The sequence below is a fragment of the Melopsittacus undulatus genome, chromosome 12, assembly GCF_012275295.1.
Source record: "Melopsittacus undulatus isolate bMelUnd1 chromosome 12, bMelUnd1.mat.Z, whole genome shotgun sequence".
Lineage (NCBI taxonomy): Eukaryota > Metazoa > Chordata > Aves > Psittaciformes > Psittaculidae > Melopsittacus > Melopsittacus undulatus.
In genome coordinates, this window is record NC_047538.1 from 13,740,624 (window position 1) to 13,759,408 (window position 18,785).

Below are 18,785 nucleotides of genomic sequence, written 5' to 3' on the forward strand. Positions count from 1 at the left end.
ACATGTCACAAGATTGCCTGCAAGTGCAGCCACATGAAAGAAGTTCCTCTCTTCAGATGTGCTACCCAGTCACCTGCCACACTTGGCTGATGAGTATCTGCCCAAACCTGAACAAAGTCTGGGGAGCTCTGCTCCAGATATTTGTCAGAGGGACAAGTTTTCTGGAACTTGATAAAGTAAAAACCAGGAATAGATAAAAAAAATGCTTTCCATGAAAGCAGACTATATTTTTATTCAAGACAACTTGTTCAAGATGTTTTGAGTGAGACTCGTCAATTCATCAACAATTTTGCTGGGCAAGACTAGAAAGCTCAAGACATTTTAGTGTTAACCTCAGCTCTTCACAGACTGTTACTGAATTCTACTCAGTTTGATGCAAACAACCTAGCCACAGACCTAAGGTTTATCTACTCTTTTTCTCCACTGAATTTAAGATATAAAAGGCTGCTTAATGACTTAACTTCATGCACACAAAAAACCCATATGGGCATAAATGGATGCTTTAACACCCTGAGCTTAGTTCTCATTGCTTCTACATTTGTTCTTATGTCTAAGTTTCACCAAAGCAACTCAGACTCTCTTTGCAGTTCGCCCTATTGAAAGAAAGCATTTTGATGCTGACCAAATATGCTACACACATTGTTCCCAAGCTGTTCTTCACAAGAGTGTACACTAAATTGTGTGATCACTGAAGTTCTACTGGCAGAGTTCTGCTACAGCAGAACAGGAAAACAGCTGCAGACTTTACCTTGCCCCCTGCAGGACTCCTCACAGCAAAACAGAAGAGGGTAGAAGGTTTGGCATTTCCCTCTATCTTGAATTCCGCAAAAGCTGCTGCATGGCCCTCTATAGGTTGGGAGACTTTTCTATCAACTGAATACAGCTGCATTGCACCAACCACACGATTTTGCTAGGAAAAAAAAAAGCCCAAAGAAAAGGTCAGCCTGTAGAGATAAGATTTCAAATGTTTACTGCAAGACTTTTGGGACAGTAAATTAAAAAGCAATAAATGTTTCTCATCCCCTCCTCCAACACTTAAATTGCATTATAGAGCACATTATCCCCACACAAAAGATATTTTTGGTCTACAGAAACCAAAGTTAAACTATAGCAGCTGTTAAGTGGGGCCAGGGCTCTCCCACTGGTTTTCATTGCATGCTGTTTGCAGATAACTCACCTGCGCTGAAATTCCTATCAGCAGCAGCCATTTTTGGTGTTCATCTGTCCTGTAGTTGATGATTTGGCAGCCCGCAAGACTAGCATGCCTATCAAACATCTTCTGGGGTTGTGATTCTCCCTCCATGCTCCAATGGTAGACTGCTGTCTCTGTCACCAACGCAACTGTATTCACAGATATCCACTTCCAGAAGATCACTTCCTCTGCCATTGTGTGGGCTTTCATTTTACTTTTCATCTCAATATTAAAGATCTGAAGTGTTTTCCCAGCTAGTATGACAAAACCCAAGAAACATCATAATAGATTACCACAATGGCCATCCTGTAGTCTGCCTATTTACAAGCACCCTGTTTAACCCACTATTCAGTGCTGTTACAGGGTTAGTGTCCTGTCACATCCAAGTCTCCTTTGATACTTGACTCTAACCAGAGAGAACCCCTCCCCACTCCTGAAGCAGAAAAAAAAGTCTACTTATGGACATATACATGGACATTCCAACAACTGACAAGCATAGACATTTTAACTATAAGCTGTAGTTAAAAGACAGTCTAATCTACAGAGCTTGTGTAAACTCTTGTTTAGGTAGCAACAATGTATGCCAATTATTGGTCTCTAGTACATGTCATTTGATATAATTAATAGGAGTATCTCCAGTTTATGTTAATTTAGTGGCTGCTTTAGATGACCTGGACTGAGTCCAACATCATGAGACTCACAACAGCTCTTGAGATAGCTGAAGACCACAGCTTCCATTCTATTTTTCTGTTGAATGAATTGTGCACTTAACTAGGAGGTGGATGGGCTCTGTACAACAGTAATACAAGTGCCTGTTGAAGAGGAGAATCAAAAGTTCAGAAAGATTATAGAAAGGTTTGGAGCTCTCATTCCAGTTAAAGTTACTGCTTCATGATTTTGCTAACTGTATTGCAGGTTTAAGCTTAACCTTAGTATTCCCTTAAACTACCAGAGGCCTTACCTTATTAAGAGTGGACTCAAAACTAATGTTACCTGAACCAACCTATGAAGAATAAGGGACTATCTTTTTACAAAGTCAAAGTGATGTTTTGGTTCACTGCATATGAGACGGCTGAGCTCTTGAAATACTGGTTTTTGTTCACAAGACACCCACTCAGACTGCTAGAGTATTGGCTTGTAATGCCATTATTTCTATCCACACTTCAGAAGTGCTTTCCCTGTTAGTAACACTTCTGTCAAACTGGTAGATGTTCCTTCTACCAGGAATTAGAAGTGGCTGCTGGCCACTGAGGAAACATTCTCAAGAGGTACTAACCCCAAGTTAATATGCATCTTGCACTGCTCTAATATTTTAACATCATTTATATAGCAAATTGATCATACAAGTTTAATGCAGTGCCAAGAGACAAGGTAAAACTTCAGCACTACCACGTAAAACATTTATGTTCCCTGGATTAACTGCATAAAGAACCATTAACCCGATCAACTGTTTCCTAGGACAGCTTACTAGCTTTCCTGGGACAAAACCAGCCTCTTTCTGACCACCTTTCTCTGCACATGCAGTGACTGTACATAAAAGTGCTATAAGCCCACACCTAACACCAGCTGTAAACTGATAGTTGGAAACAGTGTATTTACTGTATTGAACAATTTGTCCAGCAGTGGACTGGTGCTACCAAGGAATTGATTTTGGCTTCCACAGCGTGCAGCCTCACATGCAGAAGGCCAACAAGTAGTTCTGGAAAGGCCCTAGTCACCATCTAAACAGGAACACCAGTATGTGCACACAGAAACTGTTCTCAAAGTCAGTTTCATGAAAAAGAAGCAGAATGCCTATCCTAGTTTAAAAAACTTAGAAGAAACTGTTAAGCTACTAAAATGAGCTAAAAGCTCATGCTTGTTCATTTTCTAGACTAAATTTGACTGTTCTGCTTTACACTTGAAAATGGCTTTACAGGCCTCAATAGCCAACTAGCTCTGGACACTGACAGCCATAGGAGCCATAGCAATATAGTTTAAGTGTAGTAACACAAATTTGATTACAGTTTAGAGTTCCGAAGTTTGAACTAAAAGAAAATAAAAAATACCAAAAAAAAGTTATTTGTATTAAGAGTAGAGCCTGCTCTAAAGTCATAGTGAGGGCAGGAATAAGTTTAAGTTATATCTACTTGAACATTTCTGAGATAAGAAGCCAGACTCTTACCTAAGTTTTTCTGATCAAGCTACCAGACTGCTCAAGACTATTCTCTACAGGTGTAGTCAAGTTAGCAGGTTTGGGTTTTGAACACTAGCACAAGAATTTACATTCCAGTTCACTGGAGCATAAAGCTTCTCCATTCCACAAATAATGGATGCACCCTTGAGTGTTGCATTCTCCACTTACACCAACTGGGGACCACTCTCATACAGAGCAAAACAAGAGAACCATGAACAACACAAGGACAATGTATAAATTTTGGTACACCAGGAGAATGCCACATGCAATCCAGAAATGAAATTGTGCAGACTGTATTTCAGTTTAAATCAAGAACCATTTCATTTCTTTTTTTGAGGGTGGGTTTGTATGTTTATTGCTCAGTAATTCTCAAATTATGAGCAATTTCCAATCATGGCACGTTGAGTCACAATGTGCAACAGGTTTGACTACTGAGGCCTCCGTCAATCAGCAGGAAAAACTCTGGAGTGACAGACTGACTTAAACCACTTCTTCAGTCCAGTTCACTCTAGTTCTGATTACCATGAGTAACAACAATACTTGTTGGGTTTCTCTACTCATTCTCTTTCCTACCCAACCCTCTGGTCACTAGATTAGATTCAGTAAAAGGAGAGGTTATTAAATTTGCAATACATGACCACACAACTCTGCATGTCAATGTGACATTCACTCAACCTTATCTGTTCAGAGGACAGGCTTATTCACTGTGAATGGACAGAACTATATTAATTTTGAACAAGTCTTAACACTGGCAAGAATAAAGCTATATTCTTCCAAGCTGATGACAATCCATTTAGTTAGTAGGTTAGTTTTAAAAGGGAACTATACAATCCAGTTTTAAAAGCTAAATGAAGCTCTGCTAGTGTGGGAAGTGCAAGACGAGGCACTTTCCTTGCCAATACAGTTTGTAAAAAGGGATTCAAGATTAAGGACAGTGAACTCTTAACAGAAGTGAAGCTTTTTCATTGTTATCTTTACCCACACCTCAGGTAAGGCAGTCCTCTGCAAGATGTATAAGCATCTTGGCTGAATCTGTGATTCAGCTGAAGTCAAACATTAATATATCAGTTCTCCCCTAATGTCAGTATGAGCCTGTGATCAAAACAAGTAGTAACAGGTTTTTTGCCAGTCCTGAGGACAGTTATTTCTTGGACCCTTATATAATTTCACCATGATTTTTCACAATCCACACACTTATGAAGAAATGAACAGCACACAGGACATGCCAGCAGCGGTCTCTCATAAAAATATTGCAACTTGATTTTGTCTATCAACTGTACTTCCATAATACACACACACTCACACGCAAACATTAAGAACACACTCCTCTCCTTCACTGGGTACAGTCAATAGCCAAAGCAGCCAAATGATTAGCAATGAGCCAAAAGAGAATGTTTTCACTATAATGCCAGTTGAGGATCAAGATGCCCCAACCTGGCTCTGAAGTGAACTGTCAAATGGCTACCTTAAGTTCAGTACTTTTTATGAGATTAGACCATTCTGTACTACTGAACATGAAATGTCAAAGTTCACTCACCATCTGTTTAGATAAGATGCAAGAAGAAAAGTACATAGTAACAGTTATTGAGATCAAATAACAGAAGTCGGTCATTCAAGAAAAGAACCTGAGATATATTAAAAATTATTTCTTTGAGCTCAGAGTGTTACTTAAAGGGCAGTATCAACACTACAGATACTGGTAAGCAAAGATCTTCCATCTGCAAGATCTTATGATTGCCAAACTTAACATGCTTCTGCATTCAGGCTTTCAGTTAGTGGTCATTATGACATTGTGTTTGTAACTGGTAAGCTTCTCCAAAGCTACAAGAAAGGACCAGAACAGAGCAGAGAGAATGGTTACAGCCCTATTCATCTTCACACATCTATTATGTTTACAACACCTGTTTAAAGGGAAAGTATACAAGATATTGACCTGGTCCTCAGTGAGAATAGGAGGCTGCATTGCCAGGCCCAAGTATCTCACTCCTACTTGGGAGGCAAATAATTCAAGATTACCGGAATATCCACTGCCAAAAATACAGCATGCAAGTATAGGCAAGAATTTTTATCCTCATATACATTCTTCTTAGGAAGTTTACATAAATCTTAAGCTTAAGAGCATACATAAACAGTAATATAGCTACACAGTAGGTTTTGTACTGTAGGAATAATGGGTTACTCACCTTTTAACGCAATTACTTTGGAGGCTGGATTCATGATGGCACTTTCAGCAGAAATCGGACGTCTGATTGGTGTTGTTGGATCACTCATGTCAATTATCACTACTTGTGCCTGCTCTCCCACTTTCTCCCTGATGCAGATGAATTTGTCAGATTCCATTGTTAGGGTACTGAATCCAATGTTTGCTGGGTTAATGCCCAAATTTTGAAGCTAGAAAAACGGGAGAGAGTGCTTTATTATCCCTTCCCATGTTGAAAGCCTAACTCAAGACTCTACATCTAAAGTCTCTGCCCCTCAAGGACACACAAGACTGGCAAATTTCTGTGACAAGAGTATTTACTACGGAACTAGGATTTACTTTCTGATTCTTTGTTCAACAGGTAAAGAACTACACAATTCTCATTATTCAAGTCCTAAAGACACTTCAAGTTGTGCTATTGATGCAAACTAAAAGGAGTTTTAACTTGAGCATTTATTGCTTAACCTGGCTTTAGTAATATGATGGGCTATATAGTATTAGTAGCATCACTATTCCACATCTAGTAAGGCTAGGAACTTTGATATTAAAAACTTACTAAGTGGCAGAACTACAACATACAGCATCAGTGGATCTTACTGAAAGAACCAGTTTTCCTTATGCAAGCCACTGCTAGCAACATCATGGAATGAAGCCTACACAGCATGTGTCAGATGGCCTATTTTTACAAGTGGTCTTGTTCTTCTTGCTTCTTAGAATCCAATTCTTATCAGTGAAAGAAAGATGTATTAAAATAATCAGTGATTCCATGTCTCCCTGCTCAAGATGTCAAGTCATTTGGCCCAACAAAGGCAGAGATTTCAAGGTAGGCCCCCTCCAGCCTTATGTCCAACTCTCTAAACATAACCTGTGCTCAATCGCATGGCAATAGTTTACATTAAGTTACTCAATGTAACTTAAAGTCATTCTGTGCCAGTGAATAGACTGACCTAGAAGACGGCTATTTCTCATACTCATCCTTTTAACTTCTTTCCATTCACTTCCAATTTCAGGTTAACAGGAGGAGGTGGCAGTGAAGGAGCATCACTGTTTCTATTAGTGTACAGCAAGTCAGATTTACCTACGCAGCACACCCCAGCTTGGTATGTACACACACTGCATTTTATGTAACAGTAACTGTGTCAAGCCAGAGCACCTGCTTTATGCCCCAGGGCAATGCTTTCCAAGCACAGGAACTGTATCAGCTTCACTGAAACTTCTGAAGGGATTAACCTACACTGCTTTTCAGTGCAGTGAAAGTGAAAAATGACTGCCCTGAAGGAGACAGGATAGAAACTTCCACCAGCCTCATTGAATCATTAGACTCCTTTTATACATACCACCAGGACGTTCATGAAATAGACTAAACAAACCCCTTGGGCAAAAAGTCCCATAATGGTGTCACAAGCACTATTTTTGCGTGTTTTGATCCGGCTGATCGTAGCTTGTTACAGCTTCTGTAAAGCTACCCACTAAATCATAAACTGGGTATGTAACAGACACAGTAAGCATGGTAAGTCAGGACTGTGTCCAAGAATGCCTCAGGAATTGTTTTGTTTTCTGTTCAGCTTACTAATGAAGTGCTATTTGGCTCAGTAACTGCTAATTTTGACATACTCAAGTTTCAGTAATGCAGTACAGGCCAAACGGACATACATGTAAAGACATTTACTCCCTGCCACAAGTGCATCTCAGCAAAACTGAGACACATTCAGCTAACACCTCACTTTATAGGTAAAATACGTCAATACATGCTAGTAAACTTCAGTAGGGGCCATTCATTCCAAAAGAGAATTAAAGTTTAGGCATGAGATCATCAGAAGCTGTTTGCAACTACAGTTCTGAAACAAGTCCACTGGGCATGTGGCTATTACAGGCTTCTCCACGAGTAAGGAAGGAAGTTTCCATGCCAAGACTACTCATGAACTTTTCATATGTAATGCAGGAAGTTTTCGTACCCAATAAACATGCAAGTTGTAGTTCCATCAAATTCTGTGACCCTGAACAACAGAGAAATAAATGGTAGGCTCTTAATTCCTCTGTTCTTGGTTACTGAAGAGTATCCACTTACTGTGACAAATTATATGCTCACATAGGAGACACCTGAGCACTTTAATGCTGAGCATGACCGAAGTCCATCTACATATAGAGTACAGCTCATTCTAAGAGACTAATTAAGTGTCACAAGAGTGGGCAGGAGATCTAACTGCAGCATAGCCAAGTTCCTAACTTGATTTAATTAATCCAAACACTGATGTATTTCCAGAGTACTGAAGTTGAAACAGCCTCCTCAAGGTCTCTTCTCAATTACTGTGCTTCAGCTTGACTTACTCTTCAAAAGACAGCCCCTGGCCACTCATTCTGCATAGCAAGAATCAAGGCATTAGTCTACTTGAAGTTTAGCTTTAAGCCCAAGGTTACTCACTCCAAAATCTGGTCCATGTTAAATAGCAACCCTTTGGGTATCTTCACTAAGATGAGCAAGATTTTGCATCAAGTTCTGGTATTAAGGTTTCCGGTTTTAACAGTTACAAAATCCAGCAAAGTTTTCAGAACATGTAATGCTAAATTATGCATGAGTATCACTGCCATCCTTATTATTAGGAAGTCGGTCACATCTTTTAAAGTCAAAATGTCAGTAATACCTAAAGGACAGTCATGTGAATACTGCAAGTCTCAGTGAATGATTACAAACTTGACATTTTAGCAGTCTGAAAACACTGAAGACCAATCCTGCCATTAAGAGAGTGATAAGTATCCTCATCAGATTACATGTGCTCCTACAACATGGAAGCAGCATAAGAGGCATATCCCTTATGACTACAGGTAAGGAGATGAGCAGAACCCCTTTACCACCAAACAAAGGGACATCAGCCAGCAGCCCTTCTATCCTGAATGGGACAAAGCTGCTAAGACATTCTGGACTTCATTGTTCTAAAGCACCTGCCCCTCTTCCTCAAGCACAGAATTAAAAAAAAATTTATTATGGGAGGTTGCAAGCATTTAGCTACGTATCTTAAAAGACTTCAGGTGAAGGAGCTACAGGTTATTATTGAGGTTTGTATATACAAACTAGAGATTTTATAGTTTATTTTCATAAAGCAGTGAACATTGGCCCTCTCAATTGCTATTTAACTTTTGGTTTTTATTATGCTTCTTAGGCAAGTAGTATTCTCAAACTAAGGTTGCCTTCTGAAAAGAAAGATTCAGCATAATAAAATAATTCCAAAGATATTTACTATGGAGACAGCATCTTTCCATGATTCTACCACACACTATTTTGGGGTAACCCAGTTAAAGCCTACCAAGCATCCCACTGTAAGCCTCACTGTAGAGGAAAGGAAAACATCCTGTTCTACAACAGCCTAATGCCCTCTTATGTCCTAATCCCCATTACCTACAGTGCGGGACTATCATCACTATCAGACTGAATGAACCAGATACAGATTTTTGCTTCCTAGATAACCTAGTATCACTGCAAGCTGGATTAGATACCAAACTTACTTTGAAGCATCTTACAGATACTGACATGGTAAAGATTAACCCAAGTTGTATTGTTTGATTCTGAATGAACCTGAATGAAGATACACAAGTCCTACACTTATGAAATACAACTATTAATCTAAGATTTAGTCCTTCCTCATTCTACTTTACCAGCATGGTACCATTTGTTAAGAAATTATGTTTTCTGTACACAAGAGTGCTACTAAATATTGGCTTCCTAATGCATTTCCTTTTCTGTTTAGTGCAGTGCACCAGACTGAGCCAACACAGACCAACTCAAGACATTGATAATACTGGTCTTCAAGCTATATCCATTTCTCTACTGGGAAATACTTAAGCCTAACCACTTACTGTCTAATACTGGCATGCCAGTACTTGGGACCTACCATCAGTTAAATGCTGGAGTCAGAAGAATTTAAGAACCCCAAGACCTATTGAGTTTTAAGCCCATTAGAAAAGAGTAATGCTCTAACAGACACTATATGTATCCCATTAAAAGATGCCTGATAAAAGTTCTGTAAGCATATATCATTTCAAGCATAATACAACCCAAGACTACACTAATATAGTTTCTCAGAACTCTTAGTCAGGTGACTCTACAGAATTATAATAATGCTCTAAGAATATGCATACAGTGGTTCAATAACCTCTCTCAATAGGCTATCCTCATCTCCTATAGCTCCAATCTTAACAGGTGAAGAAGTATGCAAGAGCTAAAACATGGAAGACCATGAGCTCACAAGTTTTAGTCACAGTTGCAATTAGGCTTTCGTCTTAAGTGACAGTTACCCCCACACAAAAAACTGTTCCTGTATATCTGTGATGATTAGATCTCTTGAATGAGTCTCCCTACAACCTATAGGGCATTTAAGAGATCCAGAGCAAACATGGTATCTTCAACACTAAATAGCTGAATTACATCGCAATATTTAGCTCTACCATCTGAATACAAGTCCAAGAAGCCATTTACAACTTGCAAATATCCTGAGTGCTTTCAAGTCCACATGTCTAGCCAAAGCAAATTCATGAAAGCCATTACACTTCAGCTCAGTTATGCCTATTGCACAACAGGTAGCAATTCTTAACTAGACATCTCTGACTATCCAAACAGAAAGTGTTTTTGTCCAGAAAATGACAGAAACAAATCTATGACCTTTATGTTCCAAACCAGGATATATTAGCTTCTCAGTGTTGCACCAAGACACATAAAACTTAAGTATCAAGAGCATGTCATGCACACAAGCTTTCTGCACATTAGCTGGCTTTGTTCAAGAGCCTGTGTTAGTTACTCAATAGAACAGAGAACCCTGCCTACAGATCTATGTGTCTATCCATCTAAGGATGAAATCCCCAACCTAGGAACCTGAGATTTGTATAAGCAAAAGTTTTCCCTGCAGGTAAGCGCAGATTTTTGCTAGTGAAGGAAAATAAAAAAGGGGCAAAGACAAGCTTTTAAAAGCAAATCAATGACTAAGGAAAAGTTTAATTTTAGCTCAAGAACACTATGTACACTGAATTCCAGCAAGTACTGCTTCCAGTCTGTACACCAGTCTTTTACAACATATCCATTGTAAACTACAATCCCTTTGGAAGAGCTTAAACTAGTGAATAATTTATAATTCACTGCTCCAACAGAAGCACTGAAATTAAGAATATGATTAAATGACAGCAGCTTAAGCAGCATCCACTTGTACTTCACTATAGCAGGGTTGCCATAGTTTGAACTGCTGCAGCTGGTCAGCCACCAGACAGATAAAAACTAAGTCCTTATCCCCATCCCTTGCTAGGGGACTGAAAAATAATATCCTCTATGGGAAGAATGAGCAAAACGCAAGTTCTTTATGAATTTGTGAAGACTCATAGCTACAGATTTCACATCTAAAAACTATTCAACTGCATTAAACCAGAGCTAAACAAAGACTTGAGTTAATTCTCAGCATGACTACTACTATGTCAAATCCGGGATCTTTCTTTTACTGCAGCTATTCTCCATTATTCACAGGAACTGACTGCACAAGCTGTAACAACTTCAAATTCAATGTGCACTGTGACTGGCAGTCATTCCTCCTGCACAGGCTTGGAGCTACAGTTCAGTCAAAAGGATGATCAACATAAAGCAAAATAAGCTTCATAAGGAATGTAAACAGTCTGCTGGTCCTTCGTACTCCTCCAATTTTACATGGCCCAAGATCACCGTTTCACTTTACAGCACATTTTTCCACTTCCAGCTACAGGGAGTGGGAGAGGAGTTCAGTATTTAGCACTGCAACTTATGTTTAGTTTCTCTGGAGAGCACTTTCTGCATGCTTCAGTTGTTCTTTCACTGAAGTACAGCAACTATCTCAGGAAGACTCTGAATTTAAGTGAAATGCTCCATCAGCAACAGGCTGAATATGAAATTGAGTAATTATAGTGCTAATAGCCCTTCTAACTACTTAATACCATATTAATTAAAATGGCTACAGGTATACAGGCTACACAGATTGACTTATGGTACAGAAAGATTTAATGAAACACAGTACAATCATAAGGAATTGGAACAGTTTTGGATTTAACATCATAAAGCACTGCAGTCGATGTGTTACACTAATTTTAAATATGACAAACTGTAGACAAGCCACTTTCTTTGACATAATGTAGGAAAACAAACAAAAATATAGAGCTAATAAAGCTAAATATGAGTAATAGAGAAACATTATGAAGAGGGGTGCAGGCTTAATATTTTAATGAATTCCCTACCAGTCAACAATAAGCACCACGTATCATTTATTCATTACTCTAGATGTTTACAGCACATATAAGTTAGAGCTGATAAAACTGTACTGCAGATACCCAGCCACAGCAAACACTACAATTCCCACATGCCTTTTGATTTCCCTCCTCATTTATCCCACCACATAGAGACAACTGCAGAAGCAGCACTGAGAAGGCTAACTGCATTCCCACTCCCAGCTTCTACTAATCTCAATTTCTGTTTGCTAAGACTACAGCTTTGGAGATACTACATTCAGACTTGGGGGAGAAGCAAGAAAAACTGAATCCTGAAGGAGAGTTTACTCCTACATGTTAGCAGCAAGAGTCCCAAGGCCTCTCCTGCTTCTCCATGCTAAGAAAAAGTCCCTTAAACACAAGTTTAGCTCTTTCAGGATGATCAAATTATTTAAGAGGAAAAGCAGGTGGTAGGAAAAAATAGAATATGACTTCAGTACAAATGCCTTGAGAAGCTGCTAGCCCCCCACCCAACACAGAAGTACTATAATGCTAATATTGGCAGTGTTGCACAACACAACCCCAGCCTTCACAAAAAGTCATTTAACATGCAAAGCAGCATATTACACCCATGGCATATTAACTGTGATGTTTCTCTCATCATTATTGTACAGACTAAACACAAACAGCAGAACTGGTTATGTCTGCTTGTTTTAAATTGTGAGAACTATATGCTTCCTTCTAGGGAGAATTTGATGTCAAAAACCACTTTGATCCCTGGTTTCTTACTCAGCTGTACTGCAGCTCTTAGGAATTCATTTGAGTTTACTACAATCACAGCTATGCTGGACAGTGGTTGGGGTGGGGAAGCAATTCTGCACTATGTTAAACCTTCTTAACCCTTGACAACTCCAAGGAGACAGGAGTGGCTGCCCCCGTGGGCACAGAGGCTTGGTATTTATTTCTGGAGTTTCCCAGTCCTATTCCAGGCTAGGGCCTTTTCCAGAGTGACCAAGACAGTTCTTCCAGTCAAGCAGAAAAACACTTTCAAAGGTAGCTGGAAGTAGCATTAACTATTTCCCAAGTTTAAATGCTTGAAGTGGCCCAAAGTCGACACCAAGGGGTGATACCCAGTTCATAATTTGAAATGGATGCCTGATTTGACATAAAGGGGCGGTCCAGAGACAGAAGGATGACTTGCCAAGTCCACTTCCTGTTCTCTCATTCATTTAGAAAATTCCTTTAATTCCTGCCTCAAACTGCATGTTTAGAGCCTGCTGCTCTCACTCCATTTACAACCCTCCCTCACCACCAGTTCACAAGGAAACAGATAAACCGGTTTGTCTGTGCTGCATCCATTAGTCATGGATCTTCTCCAACGCTGGCATTATGGTTTTCACAGGCTATTAAGACCAGAACTATGTAATTTTTGGGAAAGTTGGGGTTTTCTTTTCATTTTAATACTGTTATGCTTGAGAGACAGAGGCTCTCAAGTCCAAATGGTTTCTTGCACTTCATCTCATCAATTTCCTCCCAGTTCCAGCTGCACAGAAAGAGGATCCCTGGAGCCCCCGCGATTCGGAGGCTGGCGATAGTTTAAGCAAAAGAAAAACAACCCAGATTCCTCTCTACAAGGCTAAGGCGCCCACCTAAGCCGAGGCAGGGTAGCCCCCGGGGCGAACAGCGCGGCCACGGCCCGGCGCCTCCCCCTCCCCGGAGCGGGAGGTCCCTCCGGCGGCGAGTGACTCTGCACAAATCGCGGTCGCACCGCACGCCGCGGAGAGGCAGCCGCGGATGGATGGACGGATGGAGGCGGCAGCCCCAGGGACCGCACCGCGAGCGGGCTCGCCTCCGCGGCGCCCAGCGGGACTGCTGCCCCGCACCAGAGAGAATGAGGGGGCTCGCCCACCACACAAGGCTTCCCAGCGGCCCGACCCCCGCCCCTCAGCGAGCCCCCGGCCCGGCTAGGCCGCGGCACCCCCACTCTCCTCAGGGACAGGGTGAGGCAGAGAGGGGGAAACCCCGTCCCTGCAGCTCCACCGCTCCCCTCGGCTCACCTGGAAGTGCTCCTGGAAGCGAATGGGCAGTATTTGCGCCATGGTTGGGGGCGAGCTCCCCGGGGCCGGGGCGTGGGGCAAGGGCCAGCGGTGGCAGCAGGGAGGGCGCCGCTGCACCCCACACAGCGGCGGGGAGGGGGGATCGGCGCAGGCGCAATGCCGTGCTGGATGGCGCCCCGCGGGCTCGCCGCCCTTTTCTGCCTCAGCTCGGGGCCGCTCACTCTGACGGCGGGATCACTCCGCACCTCACCAGTCTGCCAGGGTCTCCTCAAATAGTCCCTCCTCGCGGCGCCTCTTCCCCGCCTCTTGGCCCTCGCCTCTCGCCCGCCCTCGCCCCGCCGCCGTCCTCCTCTCCCCTGCCGCTCCTCTCTCCCGCTTAGGGCTGGGGCTGGACCCCGACAAGACTGGGGGGTCCCCAGCCCCGGCTGCGGCCAGTGGGGTGTCACAGCCCCTGTATCCCTCCGCTGCCACCACACACACGCCCACGTGACGCTGCCCCCTCCCCGGCTGCCCGCAGCACTGTAGGGGTCTGGTGGCTGCTGCCGGCCCGGGGGTCCGTCTCTCCCTGGCCTGCAGTAGGGGCGGGGGTGCCCGGGGTGATGCTTCCCTCAGCGCTTTGGGGGTCCTGGTCCCGCAGCTCAGCTGCTGCCCTTGGCTGCGAGCCCCGCGGCCTGCCCCAGCACCTGCCGTCGCGGCTGGTTGTGGCAAAGAGCGGCTCTGCCCCTCGGGTGGACACCGGCTTGTCCCGGCCAGCGGAGCTCAGGGAAGCGCGGCCTTTGACAACCGTGGACGGGATCAAGGCGCAGGGGTCGGCGCAGGCACCGCCTGGTGCAGCCGCCGAGAGCCTCGAGGGGCTCAGTGACCCTTCATCGTGTCATAGCTCCACATGGGCTTTGCTACCTACTGCCATGCCCGAAGGTGGGTGAGGAGTTCTGTGACCGTTGCCAGGTATATTTGAACAGTGGTCCTGCCCTGTTGGATTTCTGAACAGAAATGGGGCTCCTTCCCCAGAGAGCTGACATTGCAAATTTGAAAGTTATTGCATAAGCAAGAAGTGAAGGGTCCAGCATGCCAGGTGTATATCAACACTTCCCTTTTACCCTCCGTCCTAGGCAGTCCATTAGCATCAGACAAGGGAGGTGAAGGTAACATGACTGCTATTGCATTTCTCCTAAATTACAGTAATCCTTTGAGAAGGAAACGGCTGTGGTGTTGCTAGCTCCAGCAATTTTATCCAGAGCATCATGTTGTTCACATTTTCTCAGAGAGCAGAGCTCTGAGAAGCACAAGATTACAGGAGAATCTCTGATTTAATGTTCCATAAATGAGTTTCTCATGCTGTGGGTTGCAAAGCAAAGCTGAACAAGGGACCCCTGAAGACTCAAAACCAGAAGGCAGATTAAAATAATGCAAAATATATTACAATTTAAAACCTCATTGTTTTCACTTAACTTCATTTGTTTTTAATACATGGAGCTGGGAATTACCAAAACTGGGTTAGGTTTCCCAAGGAATCATAGGCATGGCTCTGCGAAGACACCTTGGTTCCTACTGGAGCATGCAGTTGCAGGCTGCAGCCATGGGAACCCCTTTGCCGTGTATAGAAGATCCAAAGGTCTGCAAAGCCGGGACTGCCCATTGAACAGGGAGCAGAAGGTGCTGGGACTGATGTGCTTCTAAAGCCCAGTCCCTCAGGAAATCTGGAATCTGTAGCTCTTCCTGCAGGACTCATGATTGGGGTTAGGCACTAAGGTCTGTTCTCTCAAAAGCAAGCAAAACTGGAGCTGAGGTGGTGACAATATTTCCTTTGCATGTCCTCAGAAGGGTTTGAGTAGCACCAGCTCCCTATGTTTGTAAGGAGATGTTCACTTTTAGCTGCATTAATTTCTAAATGAGAGTGAGTCAAAAGTGCTGCAGAGACAAGACCATCATAGGGACATCAGGATGTGACCTGTAACCAGCCCGTTTTCGCATACTGAACTTGTTCTGTGTTTGTCTCTGTCAGCTCACAATCACTTCATGGATGCTATTTATTTAAATTCAAAGTTTCAATTGTGGGCTTTTGCTTTCTATTTTATGGCTAATTCGCTCTGTTTGGAGAAAAATGAGCTACAGATTTTCATCACTTTTTTTACAAATGAAGTAGGATCTCTTAAGTAATGCATACAGTTATAGGATACATTTGTTATATCATTTGTATTTTAAAGAAAATTATGACAAAGGAAAGGTTTGTCTCTGAGATTCTAAATAATGAGAATTACACATGCACAAAAATCACTATGTACTTGTGTGCAATCACTCTTAGTAGTCTGGCACCAAACTGCTGACATGAACTAGAGAGATCACTGGCAAAGGAAATCAAATATCTTTTAAAATATGATTAAAATTAAAGGTGTGCTATATTTCTTCAATGCAATTTTAATAATACAGTGCTTCCTGCCCACTCTCAGCTGGCCAAATCCTAATTACAACATCCCATGATTTTCACAGTAAAATAAAGAATCTCCCTGTATGTTGAAGTGCTTTGCCACACTTTGGTCTGCTGCTGGCTTTCTCATTTGTACCTTCTTTATGATGTTCTGTGGTTAAATATCTGCACTTTCTAACACCAGGCTTCGTAGGTCACAGGGTTAGATTCTTGGCAAGTGATATCAGCTCTGAAGAGCCTTTGACATCTTGAAACAAACCAAATTCAAAAAGTGTTTTGCCATATTCTCTCCACTTTACAACTAGCTGAGCTTCCACAGCTGAAGAGGCTGACATGTGTTCAGTCATCTGTGTGCAGGGATGTTTTAACTGAGTCTTCTAACCTCCTATTTAGCTTGGGATCTCTAAATGAAAAGGTACTACTGGCCTTATTTAAGGTATTTCTCCTACAGTCTGTAGTCTGTTAACGGGAAATGTAAAGGGTCTTGAATCTCTAATTGCTTGCTGTGCTAGTAGCCCTCTGATAAGCTAACTGCTACTCTCTTGCTCCTTTATAAAAGGCAGAGCCACGGCGCTTTGCAGCAGAGAAGGCTGTAATCCCTAGCAATCCCTTAACAACCCAGATGGAAAAGCTCCTGGTAAATGTTTCTGTTTTTTCAGAGGTTGCTCTCCTCCAAATGCTTGCTTTTCTGGCTCCTCCTATGGATGGCAGCCTGATGCTCTTTTTTCAGTATGAGGGAACAGCCGTGAGAGGAGCTGCATTTTTGCCTTGGAGGGGCTGCTATTTACATGCAAAAATATTGTATGTATTGTGCATGTTTGTAGTCTTCTTCCCACGGAATAAGCCAAGGAGGTCTCACTGGAAAAGCCATGTGAATTTCTCTTAAAGTGTTCCTCTTGGAGTCTTTCTCCACATCAGTTCAAATCACCCTTTAACTACAAATCTATTCAATTTGCAAATGTTTGGCCAGTTCAGTGTTTTGATTTAAATAAACAAATTACAAGGCACCAGTACATATTCTGGCCTATGTGGGAGAGCGTCTGCTTGTTGACAGCAGAAGACCTGCCTGAGTGTGAACAAGTAAAGCTCCAAATGACAGGGACTCTGCGGGTTCAACTTGAGTGTGCTTGTGGCTGACCACTGCAAACTGTTGGAGAGCTGATGCTGAACACAGAATGAGACACATCTGTCCCAGCTGTGTGCTCTCTGGTGCTGTCAGTGTTTTGCCTAACAGATAAATGCAAGCCTTAGGAACTCAGTGTCAACAGTCACAGCATGAAGATGTGGTGCAGCAAAGAGAGAGCATCATAACAACTTCTGAAGTTCTGATTCAGTCTTGCACAGAGAAAATTGACATTTCGTGCATCTCAAAGCTGCCCTGTTTGCTTTCCAGTTTGAAATTGTATTCCTTGTTTTTCAAACCACACCCTCACCCCTTGGACTTCTTTCCAGCTTGTCTCCTGGAAACTGTGGAGCCCTCCCCTTTCCTTCAGTCTGTCTCTCCTCTCCTTTCAACAGGCTCCTCACTGCTGAGTCAAGAACTGCCTCCTATCATCTCCCATCCAGAACTGACTCCTTGAACATGTCCTGCAATCATTCTCCATGTTAGTGCAAAATTCCATTTGAATAATGTTCTTTTTGCATGGAATTCCATTCTCCTTTTCCCATCTGTTCTTCTTACTGAGCACATAACTGTGTGTCACACAGAGCACTTTGAGGGTCTGGATGGATTTTCTCTGTGGTTTTCCTAAGTCATTGTGCAAGCTCCTGCGAGCAGACTGGTAAAAATGGTAATATTTCTGGAGAAATTACTTTAAACGTAAAGATTCTGTTGCAGTTATTTAATATGTAACTATTTAGTGTTTCAATTTCCTCTAGTTCATTCTCTGGCAGGAGAAGTGTTCTCCATGCTTAGTATTTCAAAGAAAACCTCCATTATGGTGGATTTAACTCCTGACAAAGGTCACTTTATGAATTTAGTTTGGTATGTGAAGCCCCATCCTGTATTTCCTGTGCATGGAAAGCTCTGCTGGAGATGATAGATTCTGATGGCATTTAATGTCAAAATAAACAGAAGTGTATAGAGGCAGTAGCAGTGCAGGCTGGAGGTCTTTAGATTCCCCACAGAGAATGCCATGATGATACATAATTTACTTGTAACTTGCAAACAATATGCCTATCTTTCCTCCCAGAAGCATTTCCACTTAACAGAAGCCATTTCTGTCTGTTTTTGTGCAGTGTGCTGACATTCATTCTCCCTGTACATTCACACAGTTGTTTGCTTCTTCTCTGGACACTTGTGTTCTCCAGGGCTTGCAGCACAGCAGTTTATCAGCTGAAACTGCAACTCCTCCAGCTCAGCCTTGTAAAAACAGAGGTCCACTGGTCAGTGATGCAAAGCCCAATAAAGGGCATGGGAGTCAACGTCTGTCCTCAAAACCATGACAGGCAGGTCATGGTTGCTTGCTACGCCAGCCTTTTTAGAAGCTGAATTCCTCCAGAGTGTTTTCTCTGGCAGCTCA

At 42.4% G+C, this 18,785-nt stretch overlaps 1 protein-coding gene across 2 annotated transcripts in view; it reads right to left on the reverse strand.

Moving 5' to 3' along the window:
• CLTCL1 (clathrin heavy chain like 1) overlaps window positions 1-13,965 on the reverse strand; it is a 36,369-nt gene extending 22,404 nt beyond the window's left edge. For both annotated transcript variants that reach the window (XM_005147762.4, XM_031047764.2), the window contains exons 1-4: window positions 13,836-13,965; window positions 5,552-5,759; window positions 1,178-1,446; window positions 749-910 (exon numbers count right to left, since the gene is read on the reverse strand). In XM_005147762.4, the coding sequence (XP_005147819.1) occupies window positions 749-910; window positions 1,178-1,446; window positions 5,552-5,759; window positions 13,836-13,877 (681 nt within the window). In that variant the 5' untranslated portion in view covers window positions 13,878-13,965. The remainder of the gene's footprint in view (window positions 1-748; window positions 911-1,177; window positions 1,447-5,551; window positions 5,760-13,835) is intronic.
• Between the last annotated feature and the right edge of the window lie 4,820 nt (window positions 13,966-18,785).